The sequence below is a fragment of the Puma concolor genome, chromosome E2, assembly GCF_028749965.1.
Source record: "Puma concolor isolate L17-30 chromosome E2, mPumCon1.1.hap2, whole genome shotgun sequence".
Taxonomy (NCBI): domain Eukaryota; kingdom Metazoa; phylum Chordata; class Mammalia; order Carnivora; family Felidae; genus Puma; species Puma concolor.
The window spans coordinates 37,248,046-37,270,962 of NC_141681.1; the positions used below are offsets into that span (position 1 = coordinate 37,248,046).

Consider the following 22,917-nt stretch of genomic DNA (forward strand, 5'->3'; position numbering starts at 1 on the left):
CACTTCTTTTGTATATATTTTTATAAGTGGATTTTTCTGAAACATCACCCATTAACTAGTTTACTCCATATTGAGTATTCATGGGTTAGGGTGGTCTTTAACATGTTTTCCTTTAACTTTCTTATATCATCTGTTTAGTCATTTAGTTTAACACAATTTTATTTATTATTTAATGTTTATTTTTGAGAGAGAGAGGGACACAGTGTGAGCAGGGGAGGGGCAAAAAGAGGGAGACACAGAATCTGAAGCAGGCTTTAGGCTCTGAGCTGTCAGCACAGAGCCTGACACAGGGCTTGAACCCACAGAACAGTGAGAGCATGACCTGAGCTGAAGTCCGACACTTAACTACCTGAGCCACCCTGCTGCCTCAGGAGGTTGAGTGTCGGACTTCAGCTCAGGTCATGCTCTCACCGTTCGTGAGTTCAGGCTCCACATCAGGCTTTGCGTTGACAGCATGGAGCCTGCTTCAGATTTCTCTGTTTCCCTCTCTGTCTGCCCCTCCCCTCCTTTCTCACTCTCTCTCAAGAATAAACATTAGGGGAGCCTGGGTGGCTCAGTCGGTTAAGCGTCCGACTTCGGCTCAGGTCATGATCTCACGGTCTGTGAGTCCGAGCCCCGCGTCGGGCTCTGTGCTGACAGCTCAGAGCCTGGAGCCTGTTTCAGATTCTATGTCTCCCTCTCTCTGACCCTCCCCTGTTCATGCTCTGTCTCTCCCTGTCTCAAAAATAAATAAAACGTTAAAATAAATAAATAAATAAATAAATAAATAAATAAATAAATAAACAAACATTAAAAAATTGTTTTGAAAAAGTAACATTCTCCAATATTCAGTATTCCAAATAACACTCCTAAAAATTTATGAATCTCAAATTATTTCTTCATGAAGTACTTCAAAGACAAGGTCTAAGAAATATTAATTTCTTAAACATTTATTTTTTACCTTTTTAAAAGAGAGTACATGTGCAAGACCGGGAGAGGGGCAAAGGGAGAAAGAATCTTAAGCAGGCTCCACACTCAGTGCGGAGCCTGACACGGGGCTCAATCCCACAACCCTGGGATCATGACCTGAGCCGAAATTAAGGGTCAGACACTCAACTGAGCCACGCAGGCAACCCTAATTTCTTAAACATTTAAATAATTATTAAATATTGTCACACTAAAAAATAAAAACTATTACAGGTATAGAGGAAGCCTCATATGTTCCCTTTAGCTTTCCTACATACCCTGAGTTCGAGTTTTATAATTTCTATACAATTTTGTATTTTCATATTTATGTACTATAAAAATATATACTATTCTGTATATTTTTAAATTTTTTATCAATTGTAGAAATAAATCACCGTTCTCTTTTTAAACATTTAATTTGCTTTCACATTTTAATATATTAAATAATACTGCTATAAACATTTTTGTATTTTCATTATGCCCATGTATGATGACTTCATTTGGTTATATAGCTAGAAGTGTAGTTTTGTGTTGTAGGACATGACCATCTTTAGCTTTACCAGAGCATGCCAAAGGCCGCCAAAGTGTTAGTGGCAATTTATTCTTTTAAGAGTATTTTCATTACTCAATCCTTGCCAACACTTGGTCATATCAAGTAACATACAGTCAAATTTTTTGACAGATGCTTAGAGTCATTTGACAGCCACCATAATCAAGAACCATTCCATTACCCCAATGAAATTATCTTGGTCTCTTCCTTTGCAGTCAAAACCCATCTTTAATCTTGATCCCTGGCAACTAATTATCTTTTACTGTCCTATAGTTTTACCATTTCCAAACGTCCTATAATTAGAATCACACAGTATGTATGAGTCTGAATTCTTTAGTATGATGCGCTTGAGATTCTTCTGTTATTGCATGTACCAGTAGTTCATTTCTTTTATTGATGAACAGATTTTATGATGTGGGTATACTATAGTTTATTCTTAACAGCTGAAGAACATGGGGACTGTTTCCAGTTTTTTTTTTATTATTGATAAAACTTCTATGCACATTTCTGTACAGGCTGTTTTGTGTAAACACGTTTTTAATTTTTCTGGATATTCATCCAGGAGACTGCTGATTCACATGGTAGCTTTATAAGAAACCAGCAAGCTGTTTTCCAGAGTGGTTATATTGTTTTGCGTTTCTTTCCACAAGGAATGTTACCAGATTTTCAATTGCTCTACGTAAGTTCTAAGCACTTGGTATTATCAGCTGTTTTTTTTTTTTTATAGTTACTCTAATGAAGATATAATGCTATGGGTTTTAATTTGCAAATTTGCAATGTCTAAATCTTTAGTGGTGTTGGCTATGCCCATTTTAAGATTGAGTAGTTTTCTTACTATTCACTTTTGAGTTCTGGGTTAAGTCTTTTGGCAAGTGACATACAAATATTTTCTCTCAGTTGGTGGCTCTTTTTACTCAACAGTGTCTTTCACAGAGAAAAAGTTTAATGCAGTCAAATTATTCATTTTTTAATGAATTTTCCTTTAATGTATCGAAGAATTCTTTGCCTGACCCAAAGTCATAATTTTTTTCCTATATTTACTTCTGAAAGTTATATAATTTTATATTTTTATGACCCATTTTAATTTTTGTATAAGGTATTGTGTATAGCCCAAGGTTTGTTTTCTTGTTCTTTCTTTCTTTTTCTTTCTTTCTTTCTTTCTTTCTTTCTTTTCTTTTCTTTCTTTCTTTTCTTTCTTTCTTTCTTTCTTTCTTTCTTTCTTTCCTTCTTTCTTTCTTTCCTTCTTTCTTTCTTTCACTTATGGATGTCTGACTTTTCCAGCACCATTTGTTGAAGACTATCCTTTCTCCATTATTGCTTTTGTACCTCCGTTAAAAGAATAATAATAACTTCATTTGTAAGAATCTATTTCTGGGCTCTGTTCTGTTTCATGGATCTGTGTGTCTATCCTTTTGTCAGTTCCACACTGTTTTGATTATTGGAGCTTTAAAGTCTACACTCTGGCACTCTACAGCTTCCAGTATGGTGCTGAATGGGAGTTACCTTGTTACTGATTTTGAGGGGGAAAGCATTCAGGTTTTCACCATTAAGTATGGTGTGAGCCCTGGGTTTTTGTAGATACCCTTTACCAGATTACAGAAGTTCTGCTGTTTTTCTAAGATTTTCATCATGAATGGATGTTGATTAACAGATTAAAGTGATCATGTATCTTCTCTCTTTTAGTCTGTTTATAATGGAGACTTATATTGATTCTTCATAATTTAAACCAGCCTTGGATACCTGGGATGAACCATATTTGGTTGTGATTATGTAAAAGTATTACCATTTTTCTATGTTGCTGGATTAGATTAGCTAATATTTTATTGAGGATTTTTGCATCTATTTTCTGGAGTGATGGTTCTGATACCATTTCCAACTGTGGGCTTTTTTCCCTTATACCACCAAGCAATTCTCAGACACCAACTGGGTGTCCAGTGATTCAACTCAGTTCTGACAGTATCTACCCTGAGATAGCATCAGATTCCTAAGGTTAGGGTCTCAGTCCCACAAGTCTGGCCTCTACTTCAGATGCCATTCTTATATCCAGGTTGTCACCTGTGCTTCTGACCAACTGGTTATAAATCAGAGGTTTCTATGAGCCCCTTCTTGAGTTTGATTAATTTGCTAGAGCCACTTAGAAAACTCAGGAAACCAGTTTGCTTACTTAAATAGCCAGTTAATTACAGAGCATATTAAAGGATAAGAATCAACAGCTAGATGAAAAAATACAGGTGAGGTCCTGAACAAAGGAGCTTCTGTACCCATGGAGTATGGGGTTTAGCACAATAGCATATGGAAACATTCTGGTTCACCAACTTGAAAGCTCTTGAAACCTTTTCCTTTTGAGTTTTTTTATGGAGGCCTTATTACATAAGCATGGCTAATTAAATCATCGGCTGTCAGCCCTGGCCCTCTCTTCTCCCTAGAAGTTGGGGTGGAACTGAAAGTGTAAACCCTCAATTCATGGTTATTTACCCCAGTGACCAGCCCCCATCTTTAGGGGATTTCCAAAAGTTACCTCACTAACATAAATAATTGTTGAAAGAGCCACAAGACACCCATTTCAACTTTATGGCTCTAGAACATTTTCAGGAACTGAGGACAAGAGACCAAATACAACAAAAGATCCTCCCATTGCTCCTATTGCTCAGGAAATTCCAAGGGTTTTGGGAGCTCTGAGCCAGAAACAGAGATGAAGATGAAATATATATATTTTATTATAAAACACAGTATGACAGCAGAAATACTGATCAGTAGTTTCCTTATGTCTTTGGTAAAAGAATTGGCATAACTTTTTCCTTGCATGGTTGGTATAATTTAACTGTGAATTCACCTAGGCCTGGAGCTTTTTTTGTAAGGTTTTTAACTATGAATTCATTATTTTTGGTAAATGATATGGCCATTCAGGTTACATATTTTTCTTAGAAGTGTTTGGGCAGTTTGTCCCTTTTAAGGAATTTGTCCATTTCATCTGAGTCATCTGATTTGGGGGCATAGAACTGTTTACTGTATTTTTTTTTATTGTTTTGTTTGAAAGATTTTATTTCTAAGTAATCTCTACACTCAACATGGGGTCGAACTTACAACCCCAAGATCAAGAGATGTGTTCCCCACCAACTAAGCCAGTGAGGCATCCCCTTTTTTCAGTCTTCTTAATGTTGGTAGGGTCTGTAGTGATATTCTCTTTTTTTCTTTCTTTTTCTTTTTAAGCTTATTTATTTTGAGAGGGAGTGAGAGAATCCCAAGGAGGCTCTGCACTGTCAGCACAGAGGCTGATGCAGGGCTTAAATCCATGCATGAACCATGAGATCATGACCTGAGCCAATATCCAGAGTCAGATTCTTAGCCAGCTGAGCCACTCAGGCGCCCCATCCTCTTTTTTTTTATTCTTGATGGTTTATATTTATCCAGATATTTTACCATATCTGCTTCCTTTCATTCATAAAGTTCTAGGATTCATTCTAGTAGCCTTTCTCTTTTACCTAAGAACTTCCTTTAGGGGTGCCTGGGTGGCTTGGTCTGTTGCGTGTCCAACTTCTGGCTCAGGTCATGATCTCAAGGTTCATGAGTTCCTTCTTGTGAGTTTGAGCCCTGCACCTGCTGACAGTAGAAAGTCCACTTCCGATCTTCTGTCCCCCTCTATCTCTGCCCCTCTCCTGCTTGTTCATTCTGTGTCTCAAATAAATAAATAAATAAATAAATAAGTAAGTAAGTAAGTAAATCACTTCCTTTAGCATTTCTTTTATAGCAGGTCTGTATACAGCAAACTCTGAGTCTCTTACATCTTCACCCGGGTGTGTTATTTGCCCTCGTTCCTGAAAGAACATGTTTGCTGTATATAAAATTCTAAAGTTTACAGGTTCTCTTTTTCAACATTTAAAAATTTTGATGGACTGCCTTTGGCACTGATTTCTGAAGAGCAATCCACAGCCATTCAAATTGTTCCCTTCTACAAAATGCATCATTTTTCTCTGTCAGTTCTCAAGTCTTTGATTTTGATTTTTGATGTGTGTAGGCCTTGGTTTTTGTTTGCTTTTATCCTGTTTTATGTTTGCTGAGCTTTTTGAATCTAAATTTTTGTCTTTCACTAAACTTGGGACAGTTTTAGCAATTATTTCTTCAAATATTTTTTTCTGTAAGAATCTCTTCTGAGACTTAAGGGACATGAATTTTAAGCCTTTTGAAATTGTTCCACAAGTCCCTGAGGCTCTGTTCATATGTTCTCAACCCTTTTTACTCAGTATCTCAGATTCTCAGGAGTCCTCTTCCAGTTTACTGACTTCACTCTGCCATCCCCATTCTCCTATTGGGCCCATACAGTGGATTCTTTTTTTTTAGTTTCAGACATTATATTTTTCAATTTCAGTTCTAAGGTTTCCACTTGGTTCTTTAACAATTTCTATTTCTCTCCTATAATCTGTCTACTCCTTTAGCGTTTGCCTTTACCTCACGGAGCATGTTTATATTGTTGCTTTAAAGGCGTTGACAAAAAAAAATTTTTTTAATTAAAAAAAAAAAAAGGGCGCCTGGGTGGCTTGGTCGGTTAAGCGTCCGACTTCGGCTCAGGTCATGATCTCGCGGTCCGTGAGTTCGAGCCCCGCGTCGGGCTCTGTGCTGACAGCTCAGAGCCTGGAGCCTGTTTCAGATTCTGTGTCTCCCTCTCTATCTGCCCCTCCCCTGTTCATGCTCTGTCTCTCTCTGTCTCAAAATAAATAAACGTTAAAAAAAAATTAAAAAATAAAGGCGTTGACAGTTCCAATATCTGGATCCTGTTAGGATTGAGATCTGTTGACTATTTTTTCATTTCAGAATTAATCCCATTTCCTAGGTCTTTATATGTAATTTTTTATTATGTCTTGGATATTTTCAATATAACATTGTGAGACTCTGGGTCCTGTTAAAAATACCTGGAAAATGTTGGCTTTTGTTATTATTTATTTTATTTTTGTCAGACAGTCTACCCAGTTAGATTCAGATTGCATGTACCATGTCATTTCGTGTGGGTGGTGGTTCCAGCATTTGTTGAGTTTTTGGGGCCTTTGCTGTGCTGTGGAGGCTTACCCAGGGGATGTCCTGCTCAGGTACTTGAATTTGGTTTCTCAACATCTTTGTCATGTTTCTTTAGTTCTGTTTCATGAATATGCAGGTAAGCCAGATAGGTATGCCATGAATATGTAGGGAAGCCAGAATTAGTGCTTTTTCTTTAGTTCTCTGCTCTCCAAGACTCCTTCACATTCTCCAGATAACGTTTCCTTTTCTCATTTCCTCTGGTGGCCGAAAAGAAGTTTCTGCAGTGTTTCTGCCTCCTGACCTGTGAGTTTTGAGTGACTAAGGGGGGGGGGGGGGGGAAATGGGGTGGGGGAACTCCCTCCACACTCTCCTGACATCATCATATCCTTTTCTTAGTTCTGCTAGTTCAGGAGATGGGATTTCTCTTGGGGTTTCAGTTGCTGCTGTAGCTGCTGCATGCAAATCTGTGACTGGTGCTGACCCTGGGCAGAGCTGGTAGAGTGGGAAAAACAAACCAGACACACACACACACACCCCTCATCCCAATTTCTCAGTCTTCTGGCTGGAGTGCTTTCTCTGAGTTCATTGTCTGTTTTTTGCTGTGAGTTCCATGAATCTGCCCAGGACACAAAGGAGAAAGAAAAAACTGAATCTCACCTCCTTTATGGGTCATTCAAGTTTGACTTCCTTCAAGGCCCATCTTTTACTTTACAGAATCTTCATGTAGTTGCTTTTCACATTTTATTCTGAGTTTTTAGTTAAGCCATACTGTTTCATCTTGGGTGGTTCTGGAAGTCCATTTATTTAATGTAGTAAAATTGATTATTTTTATCTTTATGGTTTATACTTTGTGTCTTCTATGTTTGTTTTTAATAAACTTTCGTAACCATAGGTTGTAGAACTACACTTAGGTATTTTGATCTGTGTGCTTTGGTTTTAACATTTAAGGATTGATTTTATGTCAACTATAAGATAAGGATCTAATGTCAGTAGTTGTACTGCCTATTATCAAGGATCTCCTTTTGATCTGGAATGCTATACAGGCACACTTCATTTTACTGCATTTTTTACAAATTAAAGATCCAAGACTTCAGGGAAGAAGTATCTACAAATGTGGTGGAAACAGCAAGAGAACTAGAATTAGAAGTGGAACCTAGAGGTGGGACTGAATCTCTGCATCTCATGATAGAACTTTAACAGATGAGTTGCTTCTTATGATGAGCAAGAAAGTGGTTTCTTGAGATGGAATCTCTTCCTGGTGAAGATACAGTGAAGATTCTTGAAACGGCAACAGAGGATTCACAATATTACATGACTTAGTTGATAAAGTAGTGGCAGGGTTTGAGAGGATTGACTCCATTTTAAAAGAAGTTCTGCTGTGGGTAAAATGCTACCAAACAGTATTGCATGCTGCAGAGAAATCATTTGTGTGAGAAGAGTCAATCGATGCAGCAAACTTCATTGTTGCCTTATTTTAAGATATCACGGTCACCCCAGCCTTCAGCAGCCATCAACATTGAGGCAGGATCCTCCACCAGCAAAAAGATAATGACTTGCTGAAAGCTCAGATGCTGGTTAGCATTTTTTTTTAGCAATAAGGTATTTTTGAATTAAGGAATGTACATTTTTTTAGACTTAATGTTATTGCATGCTTAACAGACTACTGTGCAAGCCAACTTTTATATGCCAGTTTTGGGAACCAAAAAATGCATTTGACTCACTTTATTGTAATATTCACTTGATTGTGGTCTGGAACCAAACATGCAGTACCTCCAAGATATGTCCATAGTTGCTTTCTGAGGATGTCATTGCATTTCTTTTGGAGTCTTCAGGAGTTCCAGTAGACTGCATCCCCTTTTCCCTCCACACTGAGAATGTGGAGATTCAAAATAGCTCCTTTATTACAACAAAGGCTAGAGGAAGCAGCTTAGTGAGAGAGTCATATTAGACTTGCTAGTTCCTTACCCACCAGTTGTACTTCCCACCTAAATCTAGCCTGGACCATCCCAGCCCAAGGAAAGTTTGCATCTGCAGAGGAAACCCACTAAGGTCACTGCTTCCTACTTGGTGGTCCAGGGAAAGAGAGTCCAGACTCCCTACCATCAAAGTAACTCCACCTCCCTGGGGAAGGTGTGGGAGTGGGATAAGGGATGAGCATTTAGTAGATTTGTTGTCATGCAGTCTGGGTGAGAGAAGAGTTATATGTGCACCCCTCCCACCTATTTCAATTTGTTAGGTTCATACTGTTAGAAATATTTTCTGAAAATTAGTTGAACTAAACTTATTTCAGTATTTTGCTACACTCAGAAAAGAATGTCATTATCATAGGACTTAAAACTTTTGGCTTAAAAAGTTAAAGAGCATTTACTGTGGTCTTGTGTAGTACCATGTTTCTTTGGATTACAGAAGAGATTAAATACCTCAGACTTCTTTATTGTTTTTCTTATATTTAGCTCTACCGGTTCATAGTTTTATAAGCCTAGCCATGTATTCATTACTTGCTATGAGCAAGAATTACACTAGATATAATTAGCACATGATTCTCTCATTGGAAGACCTTACAGTATAATAGGGAAGGCAAATAATTACTGTATTGATGAAACTTGCTCACTACCACAGAACCATGGACAGAATGGTTTGGTTATGTAAACAATGGAATTAATGAGAATAAATGATATATTTAAGGAAACCTATTGCTTATATGTAATACATTTATAAAGGTTTTATGAGGTTTTGAAATGGTGATCCTATTTAGTTACCAATTTTCCACCATTCTCTTGGAAGTAGCAAACTGGTCATTTCAAATAAGCTAAAGTTATTTGGTCGAAATTTAACCCTTTGAGCTATATTTTTTTGTTTGCTTAGTTTTGTGCCATCAAGATATTTTAGAGAGAAGAGATCTATGACATTACGTTTTTGTTATATGAAGTCTTTTTTTTTTTTTTAAGTTTATTTATTTTAAGAGCGAGAGAGAGCTGGGAGGGGCAGAGAGAGAGGAAGAGAGAATCCCAAGCAGGCTCTGTGCTGTCAGTGCATAGCCCAACACAGGGCTCAAACCCATGAACTGTGAGATTGTGATCTGAGCCGAAACCAAGAGTCAGATGCTTAACTGATTTAGCCACCCAGGTGCCCCAAGTCTCTTGAACTGTGCTTGTGCCTGCATGAAGGGCATCCCAGAGAGTGGGAAGAACACAAATGTTAGAGTCAGTCCAGCCTAGGTCAGATCTTCACCCTGAGTAACTTTGGAAAAATTCCTTAATCTATCTGAGTCTTCATTTTCTCCTTGCCTGTAAAGAATAATAGTTACTTCATTCAGTTATTTTAGAGATAAGCACAATGTCCTTCTAAACCCGCAACCTGAACATTAATGCGCACAGTCCTTCTAAGCCTACAATCTAAAGGAAATCTTTAAACAAGAGTGGACCAAGCATATTTTAAGAACTTAGTGCCAGGTGGCAAGCTGCCCTTAAAATTTCAAGAAAAAGAGTGCTAATCAAATTAGAATACTAATAGTGCTTATTTTGGTACTACAGTTTACATCTTCCTGACAGAAACCTTAGAAATTGTCATTTATGGGGTGAAATTTTAAAGCCACTTAAATATGCGGTATAGAATAAGGGTAAATAAATGACAGGACATCATGAGAATGTTTATGGTTATGAAGAGTATAGGTAATATAAAAATGGTTTTGATGTGTTACATGAAAAACCAGGTTGTATATACCTTACTACTAAACTTGGGCTTTAAAAACGTGAAGAAAAACTTTTAAAAAACTACATTTGTTATGAGGGATTCTTTTATTTTCCCAATCTGTCAGTACCACAAGATTGCTTTCATAATAAGGAAACTAAGACAACCAGTGAGCCTCATGGAACAAAAAGTTTCTTCTCTTTATAGATCAAACACAAACTTAAGATTCCTTAAATGCTTAGTTCCATTAAGACAAAGAGGCCAAAGAGTGTCTTAGTCTTTTAACTGCTTAGGCCCCAGCCTTTTGTCTGTTGTTAGATTTATCTGTTTATCTGTCAGCTACTGTAATCTAGTCTACCATGTTGATTGGATAGCAGAACTAGAAAATTCAAATTTATATTTTCAAAAGCAGTGTTTTTCTCTGTTTTAATGTTACAGATTTATTTGAGGTTCCTAGATTATCAAATGGAGCACTCAAATGAATGCAAGAGAAATTTCGTTGCAGTTTATGATGGAAGCAGTTCTATTGAAAACCTGAAGGCCAAGTTTTGCAGCACTGTGGCCAATGATGTCATGCTGAAAACAGGAGTTGGAGTGATCCGAATGTGGGCAGATGAAGGTAGTCGGCTAAGCAGGTTCAGAATGCTCTTTACTTCCTTTGTGGAGCGTAAGTAAATCCTATAGCATTGAGATCTTTTACATAATTTTCATTTATTCAGAATTCAGTTCTATTTTCTTTTGGCAAAGACTAGTAACAGGATGTAGAAATAACTAAGTCTTAGCCCCTATTCTCAAGGAATTAACTGTCCTGGGTGAAAAACCATGTTAATACATTAAATTGGAGCACTACCTTAGTATAAAGGTGTAAATGTGATAGGGAATGCAGAATGTGGAGACTTCTTTCAAGATTTAAAAAATTATCGGTAGTAGTAATTCAGCGTGGTGAATAATTATGAATCTACCAAACCATGCTCATCAAAGATCTAGATAAGGCTGTTTTTTTCTAACTTTTTATTTTTAAATAATTTTAAGCATATAGAACGTTATGAAAATAGTAGAGTTTTCATATGCCTTTCACTCAGGTTCCCCTAATAATGTAGTAAAACTGAAAAATAACACTGACTCAGTATTATTGACCAGTATATAGACCTTATCTACATGTCACTAGTTTTCCCATTAATGTCCACATCGCATTTACTTTCATCTGTCCTTTAGTGTCCTCCATCTGTGACAGTTCCTCAGTCTTTAATGACCTTAATATTTTTGAAGGGCATTGGCCATTTATTTAGTCGATTGTCAGTGTAGGTTTGTCTGATGTTTTCTCATGGATTCATTTGAAGTTACGTATTTCTGTCAGTACCCCAGAAATCACATTATATCTTTCTCAGTGTATCACACCAGTGAGGCAGGGGTACATAATGTGGATTTGTCTGACATTAACTTCAGTCACTTGCTTAACGTGCTGTCAGGTTCCTCCACTATAAAGTTACTAATTTTTTCATCTTAATTAATAATTCTCTTTGAGACTATGTAATATCCTTTTGCTCACTGTTGTTAGTTTCTCATGTAATAGGTATTCCTGTAGTGTTTACCTAATGGGAGTTTTCTGTTTCCATTATTCCTTCTACCCTTATTAATTGTAATTAAACTGTGAGAAAGAGCTGTTTTTCCCCCTCATTTATCTATTCAGTTATTTATATCAGTATGAGTTTATGGATTTTTATTTTATGCCATTATTATATATATAATTATATATGATATATAATTATTATAATACTAACATTATTTTGTTGCTCAGAATCCCAGCTTTGGCCACTGGGAGCTCCTTCAAGTTGTCTCCTTTATCCTTTTGATGTGCCTTTAAAAAAAAAAATCACTTTCTTACTTTCTGTTACCACAAGATGGCCCAGGCTCAACTGTGTTTTCCCTGGTCCAGCCCTAGAACCAACCATATTTACAAGAAGCTCTTTCCTTCTCTTAAAGAAAACATTCAGAAAACACTTTTGTTTTTTTGTTTTTTAATAGAAATCATAATGAATCTGTGGATTGCTTTTGAGTAGTATTGTCATCTTAATATTAAGTCTTCAGTCGATGAACCCAGGATGTCTTCCCATTTATTTGTTATCTTTAATTTCTGTCAACAGTGCTTTGTACTCTTTAGTATACAGGTCTTGCATCTCCTTGGTTACATTTATTCCTAAGAATTTTTTTGTTTAATGCTGTTATAAAGGAATTATTTTCTTTTCCAGTTTTTCATTGTTAGTGTGTAGAAATGCTCCTTACTTTTGTCTTTTGTATGCTGTTTTTTGTATCCTACAACTTTACTGGATTAGCTCTGTGTGTGTCTGTGTGTGTGTAATCTTGTTAGGGTTTTCTACATATAAGATCATGTTATCTGCAAACAGATAATTTTACATTTTCCTGTCCCATTTGAATGCTTTTTATTTACTTTTCTCGCCTAATTGCTCTCGCTAGAACGTCTAGTACTATGTTGAATAGAAGTGAAAGGAGACATCCTTGTCTTGTTTCTGATCTTAAGAGAAAAGCTTTCAACCTTTCACCATTTAGTATGGTGTTAGCTGTGGGGTTTTCATATATGGCCTTTATCACATTGAGGAAATTTTCTTCTGGCCCTAGTTTATTAAGTGTTTTCATCATGAAATTTTGTCAAATGCTTTTTCTGATTCAGTTGAGATGATCATGTCATTTTTCCCCTCTTCATTCTGTTAATGTGGGGTGTTACATTGATTTTTGTATGTGGAACTGTTTTTGTGTTCCAGGAATAAGTCCCACTTGGTCATGGTGTATAATCCTTTTAATGTTGTTGAATTCAGTGCTAGTATTTTGTTGAGAATTTTTGCATCAATATGCATAAAGAGGTATTGGTCTGTAGTTTAATTTCTTGTAGTATCTTTGTCTGGCTGTGGTATCAAGGTTATGCTGATCCATAGAATAAGTAAGAAGTGATCCTTTCTCTTCAGCATTTTGAAAGAGTTTGAGAATTGACATTCTGTAAACATTTGGTAGAATTCATCAGTGAGGCCATCCAGTGCAGGGCTTTTCTTTGTTGGGAAATAGTTTGATTACTGATTCAATATTCTTGCTAGTTAGAGATCTGTTCAGATTTCCTGTTTGGTTTTTATTCAATTTTGGTGGAATGTATGTTTCTAGGAATTTGTCTATTTCGTCTAGATTAGTAGTTTATTGGTGTAGAATTGTTGTTAGTATTCTCTTCTAATCCTTTTTATATCTATAAGATCTGTAATAATGTCTCCACTTGCATTTCTGATTTTAGTAATTTGAGTCATTTTATCTCTGTTTCTTTTTTTCCTTAATCATTGTAACTAAAGTTTGCCAATTTTGTTGATCTCGTCAAAGAACCATTTTTTGGTTTTTTCTTTAGTTTTTCTATTCTCTCTCTTTATAATTTCAGTACTACTGACAAAGCCATAGAACTTTGAGTTTAGTTTGCTTTTCCTTTTCTGGCTCTTTAAGGTTAATGGTTCCAGATCTTTCTCCTTTTTTAATGTAGGCATTTATAGCTATAAATTTCTTTCTTAGCACTATTTCATTGCTTCTCATAAGTTTTGGTATGTTGTGTTTTCATTTTCTTTGGTCTCAGGTATTATCTAATTTTCCCTTGTGATTTCTTCTTTGACCAGTTGGTTAAGAGGGTGTAGTTTAATTCCCACATATTTACAAATTTTCTAGTTTTTATTTTGTGACTGATACCTAGTTTTACTTCATTGTGATTGGAAAAGAAACTTTGTATGATATCAGTCTTTTAAGATTTTTGTGTGTATATGGCTGGCCTAACATATGGTCCATCCTGGACAAAATTCCTTATACATGAGAAAAATGTATATTTTGCTGTTGCTAGGTGGAATTTTCTTTATATATTTATTAGGTCCTCCAGTTGACTTATAGTGTTATTCTTTCATTTGGTTATTTATCTTCTGTTTGGTTGTTGTATCCATTATTAAAAGTGGGATATTGAAGTTTCCAGCCATTATTGTAGAATATCTAATTCTCCCTTAAAATTCTGATAGTGTTTCCTTCTTATAATTTAGGGCTCTGATATTTTATTTATTTATATATTTTTATAATTGTATTTTCTTGATGAATCCCTTTTACCAATCTACATTGTCCCTTTTTATCATTTGCAACAGTCAATACCCTGACATTAAAGTCTATTTTTGTCTGATATTTGTATAGCCACCCCAGCTCTCTTTGGTTAACTGTTTGCATGGAATATCTTTCTCCATTTTTTTTTTTTTTTATTTTCAACCAATTTGTATCTTTAAAGTGAGTCTTTTGTAGAACAGTATATAGTTGGATCTGGGGGGGGGGGGTTTGTTATCTATTCTGCCAATCTCTGCTGTTTGAATAGAGGGTTTAACTCATTTACATTAACAGTAATTACTAAGGTGGAAGAACTTCTACACTTTTGCTATTTGTTTTCTAAATGTCTTAAAGCTTTTTCTCCCTCATTTTCTTCATTACAACCTCCTTTTGTGGTTAATTGATTTTTTGTGGCAACACAGTTGAATTTCCTTTTGTGTATATTCAGAAATTTTCTTTTTAGTTATAATGGGGTTTTCTCTTTATCTTAGTTAAGTCTTTAAAAGTCATCTTTACTAATTTGTGAGCATGTGAGAATTTTTTCATCTTAAAGGATGTTGTAGCTCACTGTAGATACTAATCCAGCTTAAAAGTGGAAGAACTCTGAGGACAGATTTTAGGATTCTTCCCTTAAATTCCTGATAATTCACATGAACAAATCCCAAGGAAAAATTGGTTCTATTGCCTTTCTATCTCCTGTAAAAGTCCAAGTGACTTGTCAGTACTTTTGATAATTATTTTGATTTTGCTTATTGTAAGTGTAAATCATATTACATTACCTTTGATTTAAAAAAGAAAACTGTCTTCAAGGGGTGCCTAGGTGGCTCAGTTGGTTAAGCATCTGGCTTTACCTCAGGTCATGATCTCATGGCTTGTGAGTTCGAATCCCACATCAGGTTCTGTGCTGACAGCTCAGAGCCTGGAGCCTGCTTCAGATTCTGTGTCTCCTTCTTTCTCCCTCTGCCCCTCCCTGCTCACTCTCGCTCTCTCTCTCTCTCTCTCTCTCTCAAAAGTAAACATTAAAAAAGTTTTTTTTAACTGATTTCAAAAATACCTTCATGTTTTTGGCTTGGTTTTAAGTGGCCTTTAACTTTAATCTACATTTGGAGAGGGCTGATTAGCCTCTCTGACTAATCCCTTTCCTCACAGTCACCTCTGTATGAAGAAAATCACCATTTAAAGATTTATCCAGACTGCCCCAAGATAGTTTAGTGTGTATGTTCACATCATATATATTTTCAAAATAACTGGTATATATTGTCCTCGTAAGAGAAGGAAATATTTTCGCCTTTATATCCTAAGTGAATAGAGTAAAATGGTAAACTATATGATTTTTGCAAGTCAAAATTTGTAAATATAAAGGTGTAAGAGTAAGATACTATCAGATATTTTCCTTCAGAAATTTAGGAATTAGTACTTTTTCCCTTTACTTATAATTTCAAAATATTATTGTTCCATGGATTCTATATTAATATCATGATTGTATGTGACCTACACAAGCTTTATTATAGCTGAACTCTTCTGTCTGTAATTTTACAAGACTTGATGAATTGCCAGATGGGCAGTTGGGTTATGAAGCCAATTTAGCCAACCAGCCTTCCTACCTGCCTTCCATTCATTTATTTAACATTTATCATACAAGATGCTATTTGCTATGAAGATACAGAAATGGATGAAACATTCCCTGCTCTAAAGGATCTTATTATCGTCACTTAGGTGAGGTGACATAGATGCAAATAAGGCAGTTACAGGATTGACTATGACAATGACTGTTTGAGACAGAAAACAAAGTGCTTCCTGATTAAATATCCAGGTTACTTCCAGCAGACAGCATTGATTATGGAGCAAGTAGTCCTTGAAGGTAGGACCTTGGAGTTTATCCTTGAGATTTTAGAAGGTAGAAATGTTGGATAATTGAGGTTGCTATTCCAAACAGAGGCCACAGAATGAACAAAAGCATGGAGCCAATTTGGACCACAAGAAGTAGTAGAAGAAAGAAGAGAGAAAAATGAGTCAAAAGGTAGATTAGAGGGGCACCTGGGTGGCCCATTCGGTTAAGCATTTGACTCTTGATCTTGGCTCAGGTCATGATATCACAGTTCATGAGTTTGAGCCCCATACTGGGCTCTGCACTGTCAGTGTGGAGCCTGCTTGGGATTCTCTTTCCTTCTTTCTCTCCCCCTCCCCTGCTCATGCTCTCTCTTTCAAAATTAATAAATAAACTTAAAAAAAATTTTTTTACAAAGGCTAAAATTAGAGCTCATGGAGCACCTGTATAGCTCAGTCAGTTGAGCATCAACTTGATTTCTGTCCCTACCTTACTTGTGCTCTTGCTTTTTCTCACTCTATCTCAAAACAAAGAAATAAACTTAAAATTAAAAACTGAAAAAAAAAAAAAAAGGTAGATTAGGGTTGCCTGGGTGGGCTCAGTTGGTTGAGCGTCCAACTCTTGCTCTCAGCTCGGGTCTTGATCTCCAGGCCATGAGTTCAATCCTTGCTTTAGGCTCTGCACTGGGCATGGAGCCTAGCTAGAGTTAGAAAGCCTTTAAATTAAAGGGTAAAAGTAGGGGCACCCGAGTAGCCCAGGCAGTTGAGCACCTGACTCTTGGTTTTGGCTCAGGTCATGATCTCGTGGTTTGTGGCATCAAGCCCCACATCGGGCTCTGTGCTGACAGTGTGGAGCCTGCTTAGGATTCTCTCCTTCCCTCTCTCTGCCCCTCCTCTACTCATGCTCTTTATTTCAAAATGAAAAAATGAACTTAAAAAAATTTTTTTTTAGGAAGACAAAAACTAGAGTTCATGATGTAGCTCAGTCTGTTGAGCGTCCACCTCTTAATTTCTGCTGAGGTCAAGATCCCAGGGTCTTGGGATTGAGCTTTGTGATGGGCTCCACACTGAGCATAGAGTCTGCTAAGATTTCATTCATTCTCTCTCTCCCCCTTCCTCCCTCCCTTTGCCTGTCTCCCCAGCTTGTGTGTGCGTGAATACACACTCTCTAGAATAAAATAAAATAAAATTAGAATTCATGTTATAAGCTTTGGGGAGTTTTGAAGGGTCTTGTACTATAAGATGATGTAATCAGAGCTGTGCTTTAATTGGGGCGTGGAGGTCTGACTTCCATAGTCAGAGGGGGAGACCAGGAATGTCTGAACCAGAGCAGTGACAGAAGAAAGAAGAGTTGTGGAGGTAGAATACACAAGATTTGGGGACTGATCAAAATGAGTCAAAGATACCTACAGTTAGGGTCTGATTGACTTAGAAAGTGAAAATTGGACAGATGAAGGGAAAAAGCTTTGAGTTATTTTGGATTTAGTGAGTTTCTCAAGTAGTGGGAAATGTTGAGCTCAGCAGTAATACTTGCATGGAGTATACTGCTGCTGCTGCTTGTTGCCCTATTGATGGATATCAACTGTGTCCAGAAAATTTTTATCAACTTTTCAAACTTGAAAAAAACAGCTATGTAAAGGCTGCTTCACTATTTCAAATGACTACAAAGCAGTGCTTGATACAAAGATACAGTTAAAGTTAGCAAGAAAGCCTTTCAGCCGTTTTCCTTTCTCCTCGTCTTATTTATTCCCAACATCTTGTACCTGTGTTTTCCAACAGTACCCATCAGCCACATGTAGCTATTGAACACTTATAATGTGGCCCATCTAAATTGAAATGTGCTATAATTATGAAGATTTATTCTGAATTTCAAAGACTTGATAAGAAATAATGTAAAATATCTCCTTATATTTTATATACGTGTTAAATGAGAATATTTTGGATATTGTTTCAGGGCTCCCTAACACCACCCACATGGTAGGTGATTTGCTAGAAGGACTCACAGGACTCAGCATACATTTGAATACTCACAGCTAAAATTTATTACAGTGAAAGGATATAGGATCAACAAAGGAAAAATATTGTCTGAGTCTGGAGAAATCCTTTCACAGACTTCCTTATCCTCTCTCCCTCCCATGAAGGGCACACTAAGCATGTGCATTTCTTAAGCAACAAAAAATGCAGTAACATGTACGTTTCTGCCCAGAGAACCCACTTAGAGCTCAGCACCCAAGTTTTTGTTGGGGGCTAGGCACATAGGCACCATCTATCTGCCTTGCCTGTACCAAAATTGTAGACTCACAAAAGGAAAGAAGGTATATGGCATAAATGATGTTGTTCACACCAACTCTAGGCACCATGAACCTTACCAGTCAGGGAATGGAGGAAAGTAAAGTTCTCAGTTGCCAAAACTAAGGGCCAAACTTGCACACAGACCCTTCTAAAGGTAGCAGCCTCAGTCCTTCTATATTTCTCTTTCCTGCAAAGATATATGGGGTTAAATAAGCTACTAGTGAAATTAATTCCACTTGTTTCTTTCTAAATATCTTTTTTGTTGTGGCTACTTGTTCATATTTTGCTTTACATTATATTTTGGGTAACACTGGTCTAAATCTTAAATGCAAAATTATTCTCTGATGTGTTTTAGTTAAGGTATTTCTGTATCTGCACTAGTGATGTCTCCATCAGTACAAATCTGATAAGTAAACAGGTGAAAAGCCTCCCTCAAGTGATGTCTTTACAATAATTAAATATAAAACTAAGTTAAAAGTTGCAATAGACTTAGCTCCATATCCTAAATTTAGCTTTATTATCCATGAAGAACAAGAAAACCACCCCTCCAAAAAACAAATGTCATATGTATGTGATCAAAGTAAAGGATTTTATAAGTTTTCTAAAACAAAAGTCCTGGTTTGGAAATCTCCTTTTTTTATTTAATGTTTATTTATTTTGAGAGAGGGAGGGAGGGAGTGGGGGAGGTGTAGAGAGAAAGGACAGGGAGAGAATCCTAAGCAAGCTCCATGTTGTCAGCTTGGAGCCTGACATGGAGCTTGAACCCATGAACCGTGAGGTGATGACCTGAGCCGAAATCAAGAGTCAAATGCTTAACCAACTGAGCCACCCAGGTGCCCAGGAAATCTCCTTTTAATCACATTAGAGAGCTCCAAACCATACATTTTTATATGCTCATCATTAATTCAAATTGTTAAACTTTTTTGTTTTTCTCTAAACTGTTAATAATTTGTAACTGTTATGAATCCATCCATGAAAACAATCAATATTTCAGAAAAGGTTTACATAAATGGACTAAATCTGCATGAGATATTCACTTCATACCTACCCATTGTGGATTACAGATATGACTAAAATAATATAACTTGGCTAAAGTGAAAGATACAGAATAACAGTCAGTCAATATGTTTGACCTCTTCCCAAGCACTGAATACTAATATACACCTCACTCTTTCAGACAGGATATGGTTTTAGGAAGATAATTTCTAGGACTACAACCATGAAAGCAACAGAAGCTATTTTTGTCAAAATAAATCCATAATGTGATTTTCAGTGACATACTGCCTATAGGTCCCTGTGGGCCTAGTTGAAGGACAGACCATCTTTCAGCATCATTGCCACATCTCATGGGAAGGGAAGGGGGGCTGAAACCATAACCCTTCTTTCTCATGCCATGATCCAGTAGTGAGTAAAAGGGAAAAGAGAAAGTCCTCAGGCTAGAAGTAGAAAATAGTTCATAACTGGCACTATTTTTGCTATTCTCTTTGCCCTTTACTTACAAATTGCTATAATTCAGCCATTATTTATAGTTTTTAATTGAAGCATGTCATTAGCATCCCAGGTCAATAACTGATACTTTGATTCTCATCATAAACAGCTATGCTTACCCACTGAAAATCCATACAGCTTAATACATCTGTAATTATGAATATAATGTATTTCTACAAAACAAAACCTGATATCACTGCTGCTTTCTAATTGCTTTAAATCATGTGGGGAGCAATTGTAAAGAATTCTATAAAATAAAAACCTCATGAGGGTGTTTTCTACTTACTGTTTAGTCAGTGAGAAACTCTGAGCAGAAAACCTGTCTTTTTTTTTTTGCCACTTTTGAACCATAAAGAGAATCCAAATGTGGTCACACAATGTTCTATGGATAAACTTAAAGAGCTAATGATAGTTTGACTCAAAATCAGCATGCCTAGAAGCCACAGTACTTACAACCTCACTCAGCTTGTCTTGAAAATAGCTTCTGTTCCCTGTATTCTCATTTGTGAACTGGATAAGATAGGTAAAATTAGAGGTCAGCAGGTAATATGATATAGTATGTATTAGGATTGTGGTATGATACATAAACAAAAAGCCAGAAAACTCCAGTTTTTAGAAGTGAGAAATTCAAAAATACTGTGTGTTCTCTAGGCCATTTGTTATGTTAAACTGCACACATGGGTGTAATATAATTTTATAATATACATGACACAACTGAAGTGGGTTACCAGCTAAGTTTGTACTTAAATAAAATACCACCATACTGGGTTTTTTTCAATTTATTCATTTTAAGAGAGAGAGCACGCAAGCAGAGGAGGGGCAGAGGAGAGAATCCCAAGCAGGCTCTGCATTGTCAGTTCAGAGCCCAAAGTGGGGCTCGATCCCACAAACCATGAGATCATGACCTGAGCCAAACTCAAGGGCCCAACACTTACCTGACTGAGCCACCCAAGCACCCCATCATCATATGTTTTCTTTGGCTTTTCTGCCCTCAACCTAATGGCTTATTCATGTAACTCATAGGTATTGCCCTTGTAAGTTTTGAATCCATCAAACATTTTTTTAAGAATCATGAAATATTACTTAATAGTTTAAATGATACATGTGATGGGTTCAGTCTCTGAGTAAATTACTTGTTATATACATGATACTTCTAAGAATAGAATTATCCACATGATTGAAACCACTAATTTCATAGTCTCATTGATTTTAGAACCAGAAGTCTGAGATAACAGTCTATCCCATTCATTTAAAAAGAGGAAACAGCGACCCAAGGAGTTAGTTAAAATCTCAAAGTAGACAGGTTAACTAATAACAGAAACAATTTTTCTTAATTACTAATCCATTTTTTTTCCATTCTCTGCTTCATAGCATGATTTCCCAAGCTATTCACAGTTCTTAGCTATTTTAGATTCTTTAGTTATCAGAGCCACCTAAGGGTTATTATACTTAACCTGGAGTGGGTAAGCACCCAGCAAATAAGCAAGCCTAAAAGTTTAGTGTACTGAATAATTAACTGTATATAAACGTCATGCCTACATTCCGTTTAATTTATAGTAGGGAGGGAGGAAAGATAAACAAATCCTAGTTCATAATGATTAACCATAGATAAGCCTGCTGAACTAGAACTTGGGTGAATATTACTTTTGGGGGATTCTTCCTTAAAAAGAGATTTTAGGGGTGCCTGGGTGACTCAGTTGGTAAGGCATCTGACTCTTGATTTTGACTCGGGTCATGATCTCACATTTGTGAGATCGAGCCCTGCGTTGTGCTCTGCACTGACAGTGCAGGGCCTGCTTGTTGGGATTCTTCCTCTATCTCTCTCTGTCTCTGTCTCTGTCTCTCTCTCTCTCTCTCTCTCACTCTCTCTCTCTCTCTCTCTCTCTCTCTGCCCTCCCCTCTATCTCAATAAATAAATAAATAGTCTTTTAAAAAAAGAGAGCTTATATTTGCTCTCTAATAGCAAAGCAATTTTGGATGTTATTTTAATTGAAGAATAATTGACATTCATTCAGTGGATGATATTCTATTCAGTGATTTGATATTTACATACATTATGAAATGATCACCACCATAAGTCTAGGTTCCATTTGTCACATACAAAATTGTTCTAATATTATTGACTGTATTCCCTAAGCTGTACATTATATTCCCATGACTTACTTGTTTTATAACTTGAAGACTGTTCCTCTTGGGGCGCCTGGGTGGCGCAGTCGGTTAAGCGTCCGACTTCAGCCAGGTCACGATCTCGCGGTCCGTGAGTTCGAGCCCCGCGTCAGGCTCTGGGCTGATGGCTCAGAGCCTGGAGCCTGTTTCCGATTCTGTGTCTCCCTCTCTCTCTGCCCCTCCCCCGTTCATGCTCTGTCTCTCTCTGTCCCAAAAATAAATAAAAAACGTTGAAAAAAAAAATTAAAAAAAAAAAAAGAAGACTGTTCCTCTTAATCCCCTTCCCCTATTTCATCCTATCTCACCCCCACACCCCTACTTCCTTCTGGCAACCATTAGTTCTCTGTTTCTGAGTCTTTCTGTTTTGTTTGTACATTTGTTTTTTTAGATTCCACATATAAATGAAATCATCAGTATTTGTTTTTCTCTGACTTATTTCACTTAGCATAATACCCTTTAGGTCCATCTGTGTTGTTACACATGACAAGATTTCATTCCTTTTTATGGTTCAGTAATACTCCATTGTATGTATGTGTGTGTATACACATACACACACAGACATTTTTATTGATTCATCCATGGATGGGCACTTAGGTTGCTTATATATCTTAGCTATTATAAATAATGATGTAATGAACAGAGGGGTGCATACATCTTTTTGAATTAGTATTTTGATTTTCTTCAGATATATACCCAAAAGTGGAATTGCTGGATTATATGGTAATTCTATTTTTAACTTTTTGAGGGACCTTTATACTGTTTGGAGAAACTTTATACTGGTGCAGGGGCTGCACCAATATACATTCTCACCAACAGTGCATGAAGGT

The 22,917-nt window shown here is 36.6% G+C and overlaps 1 protein-coding gene across 3 annotated transcripts in view; it reads left to right on the top strand.

Annotated features, from left to right (window-relative positions):
* Window positions 1–22,917, top strand: part of NETO2 (neuropilin and tolloid like 2) — a 58,781-nt gene that overhangs the window by 26,491 nt on the left and 9,373 nt on the right. For all 3 annotated transcript variants that reach the window (XM_086689515.1, XM_086689514.1, XM_086689516.1), the window contains one exon: window positions 10,634–10,862. In XM_086689515.1, coding sequence (XP_086545641.1) covers window positions 10,634–10,862 — 229 coding nt within the window. The remainder of the gene's footprint in view (window positions 1–10,633; window positions 10,863–22,917) is intronic.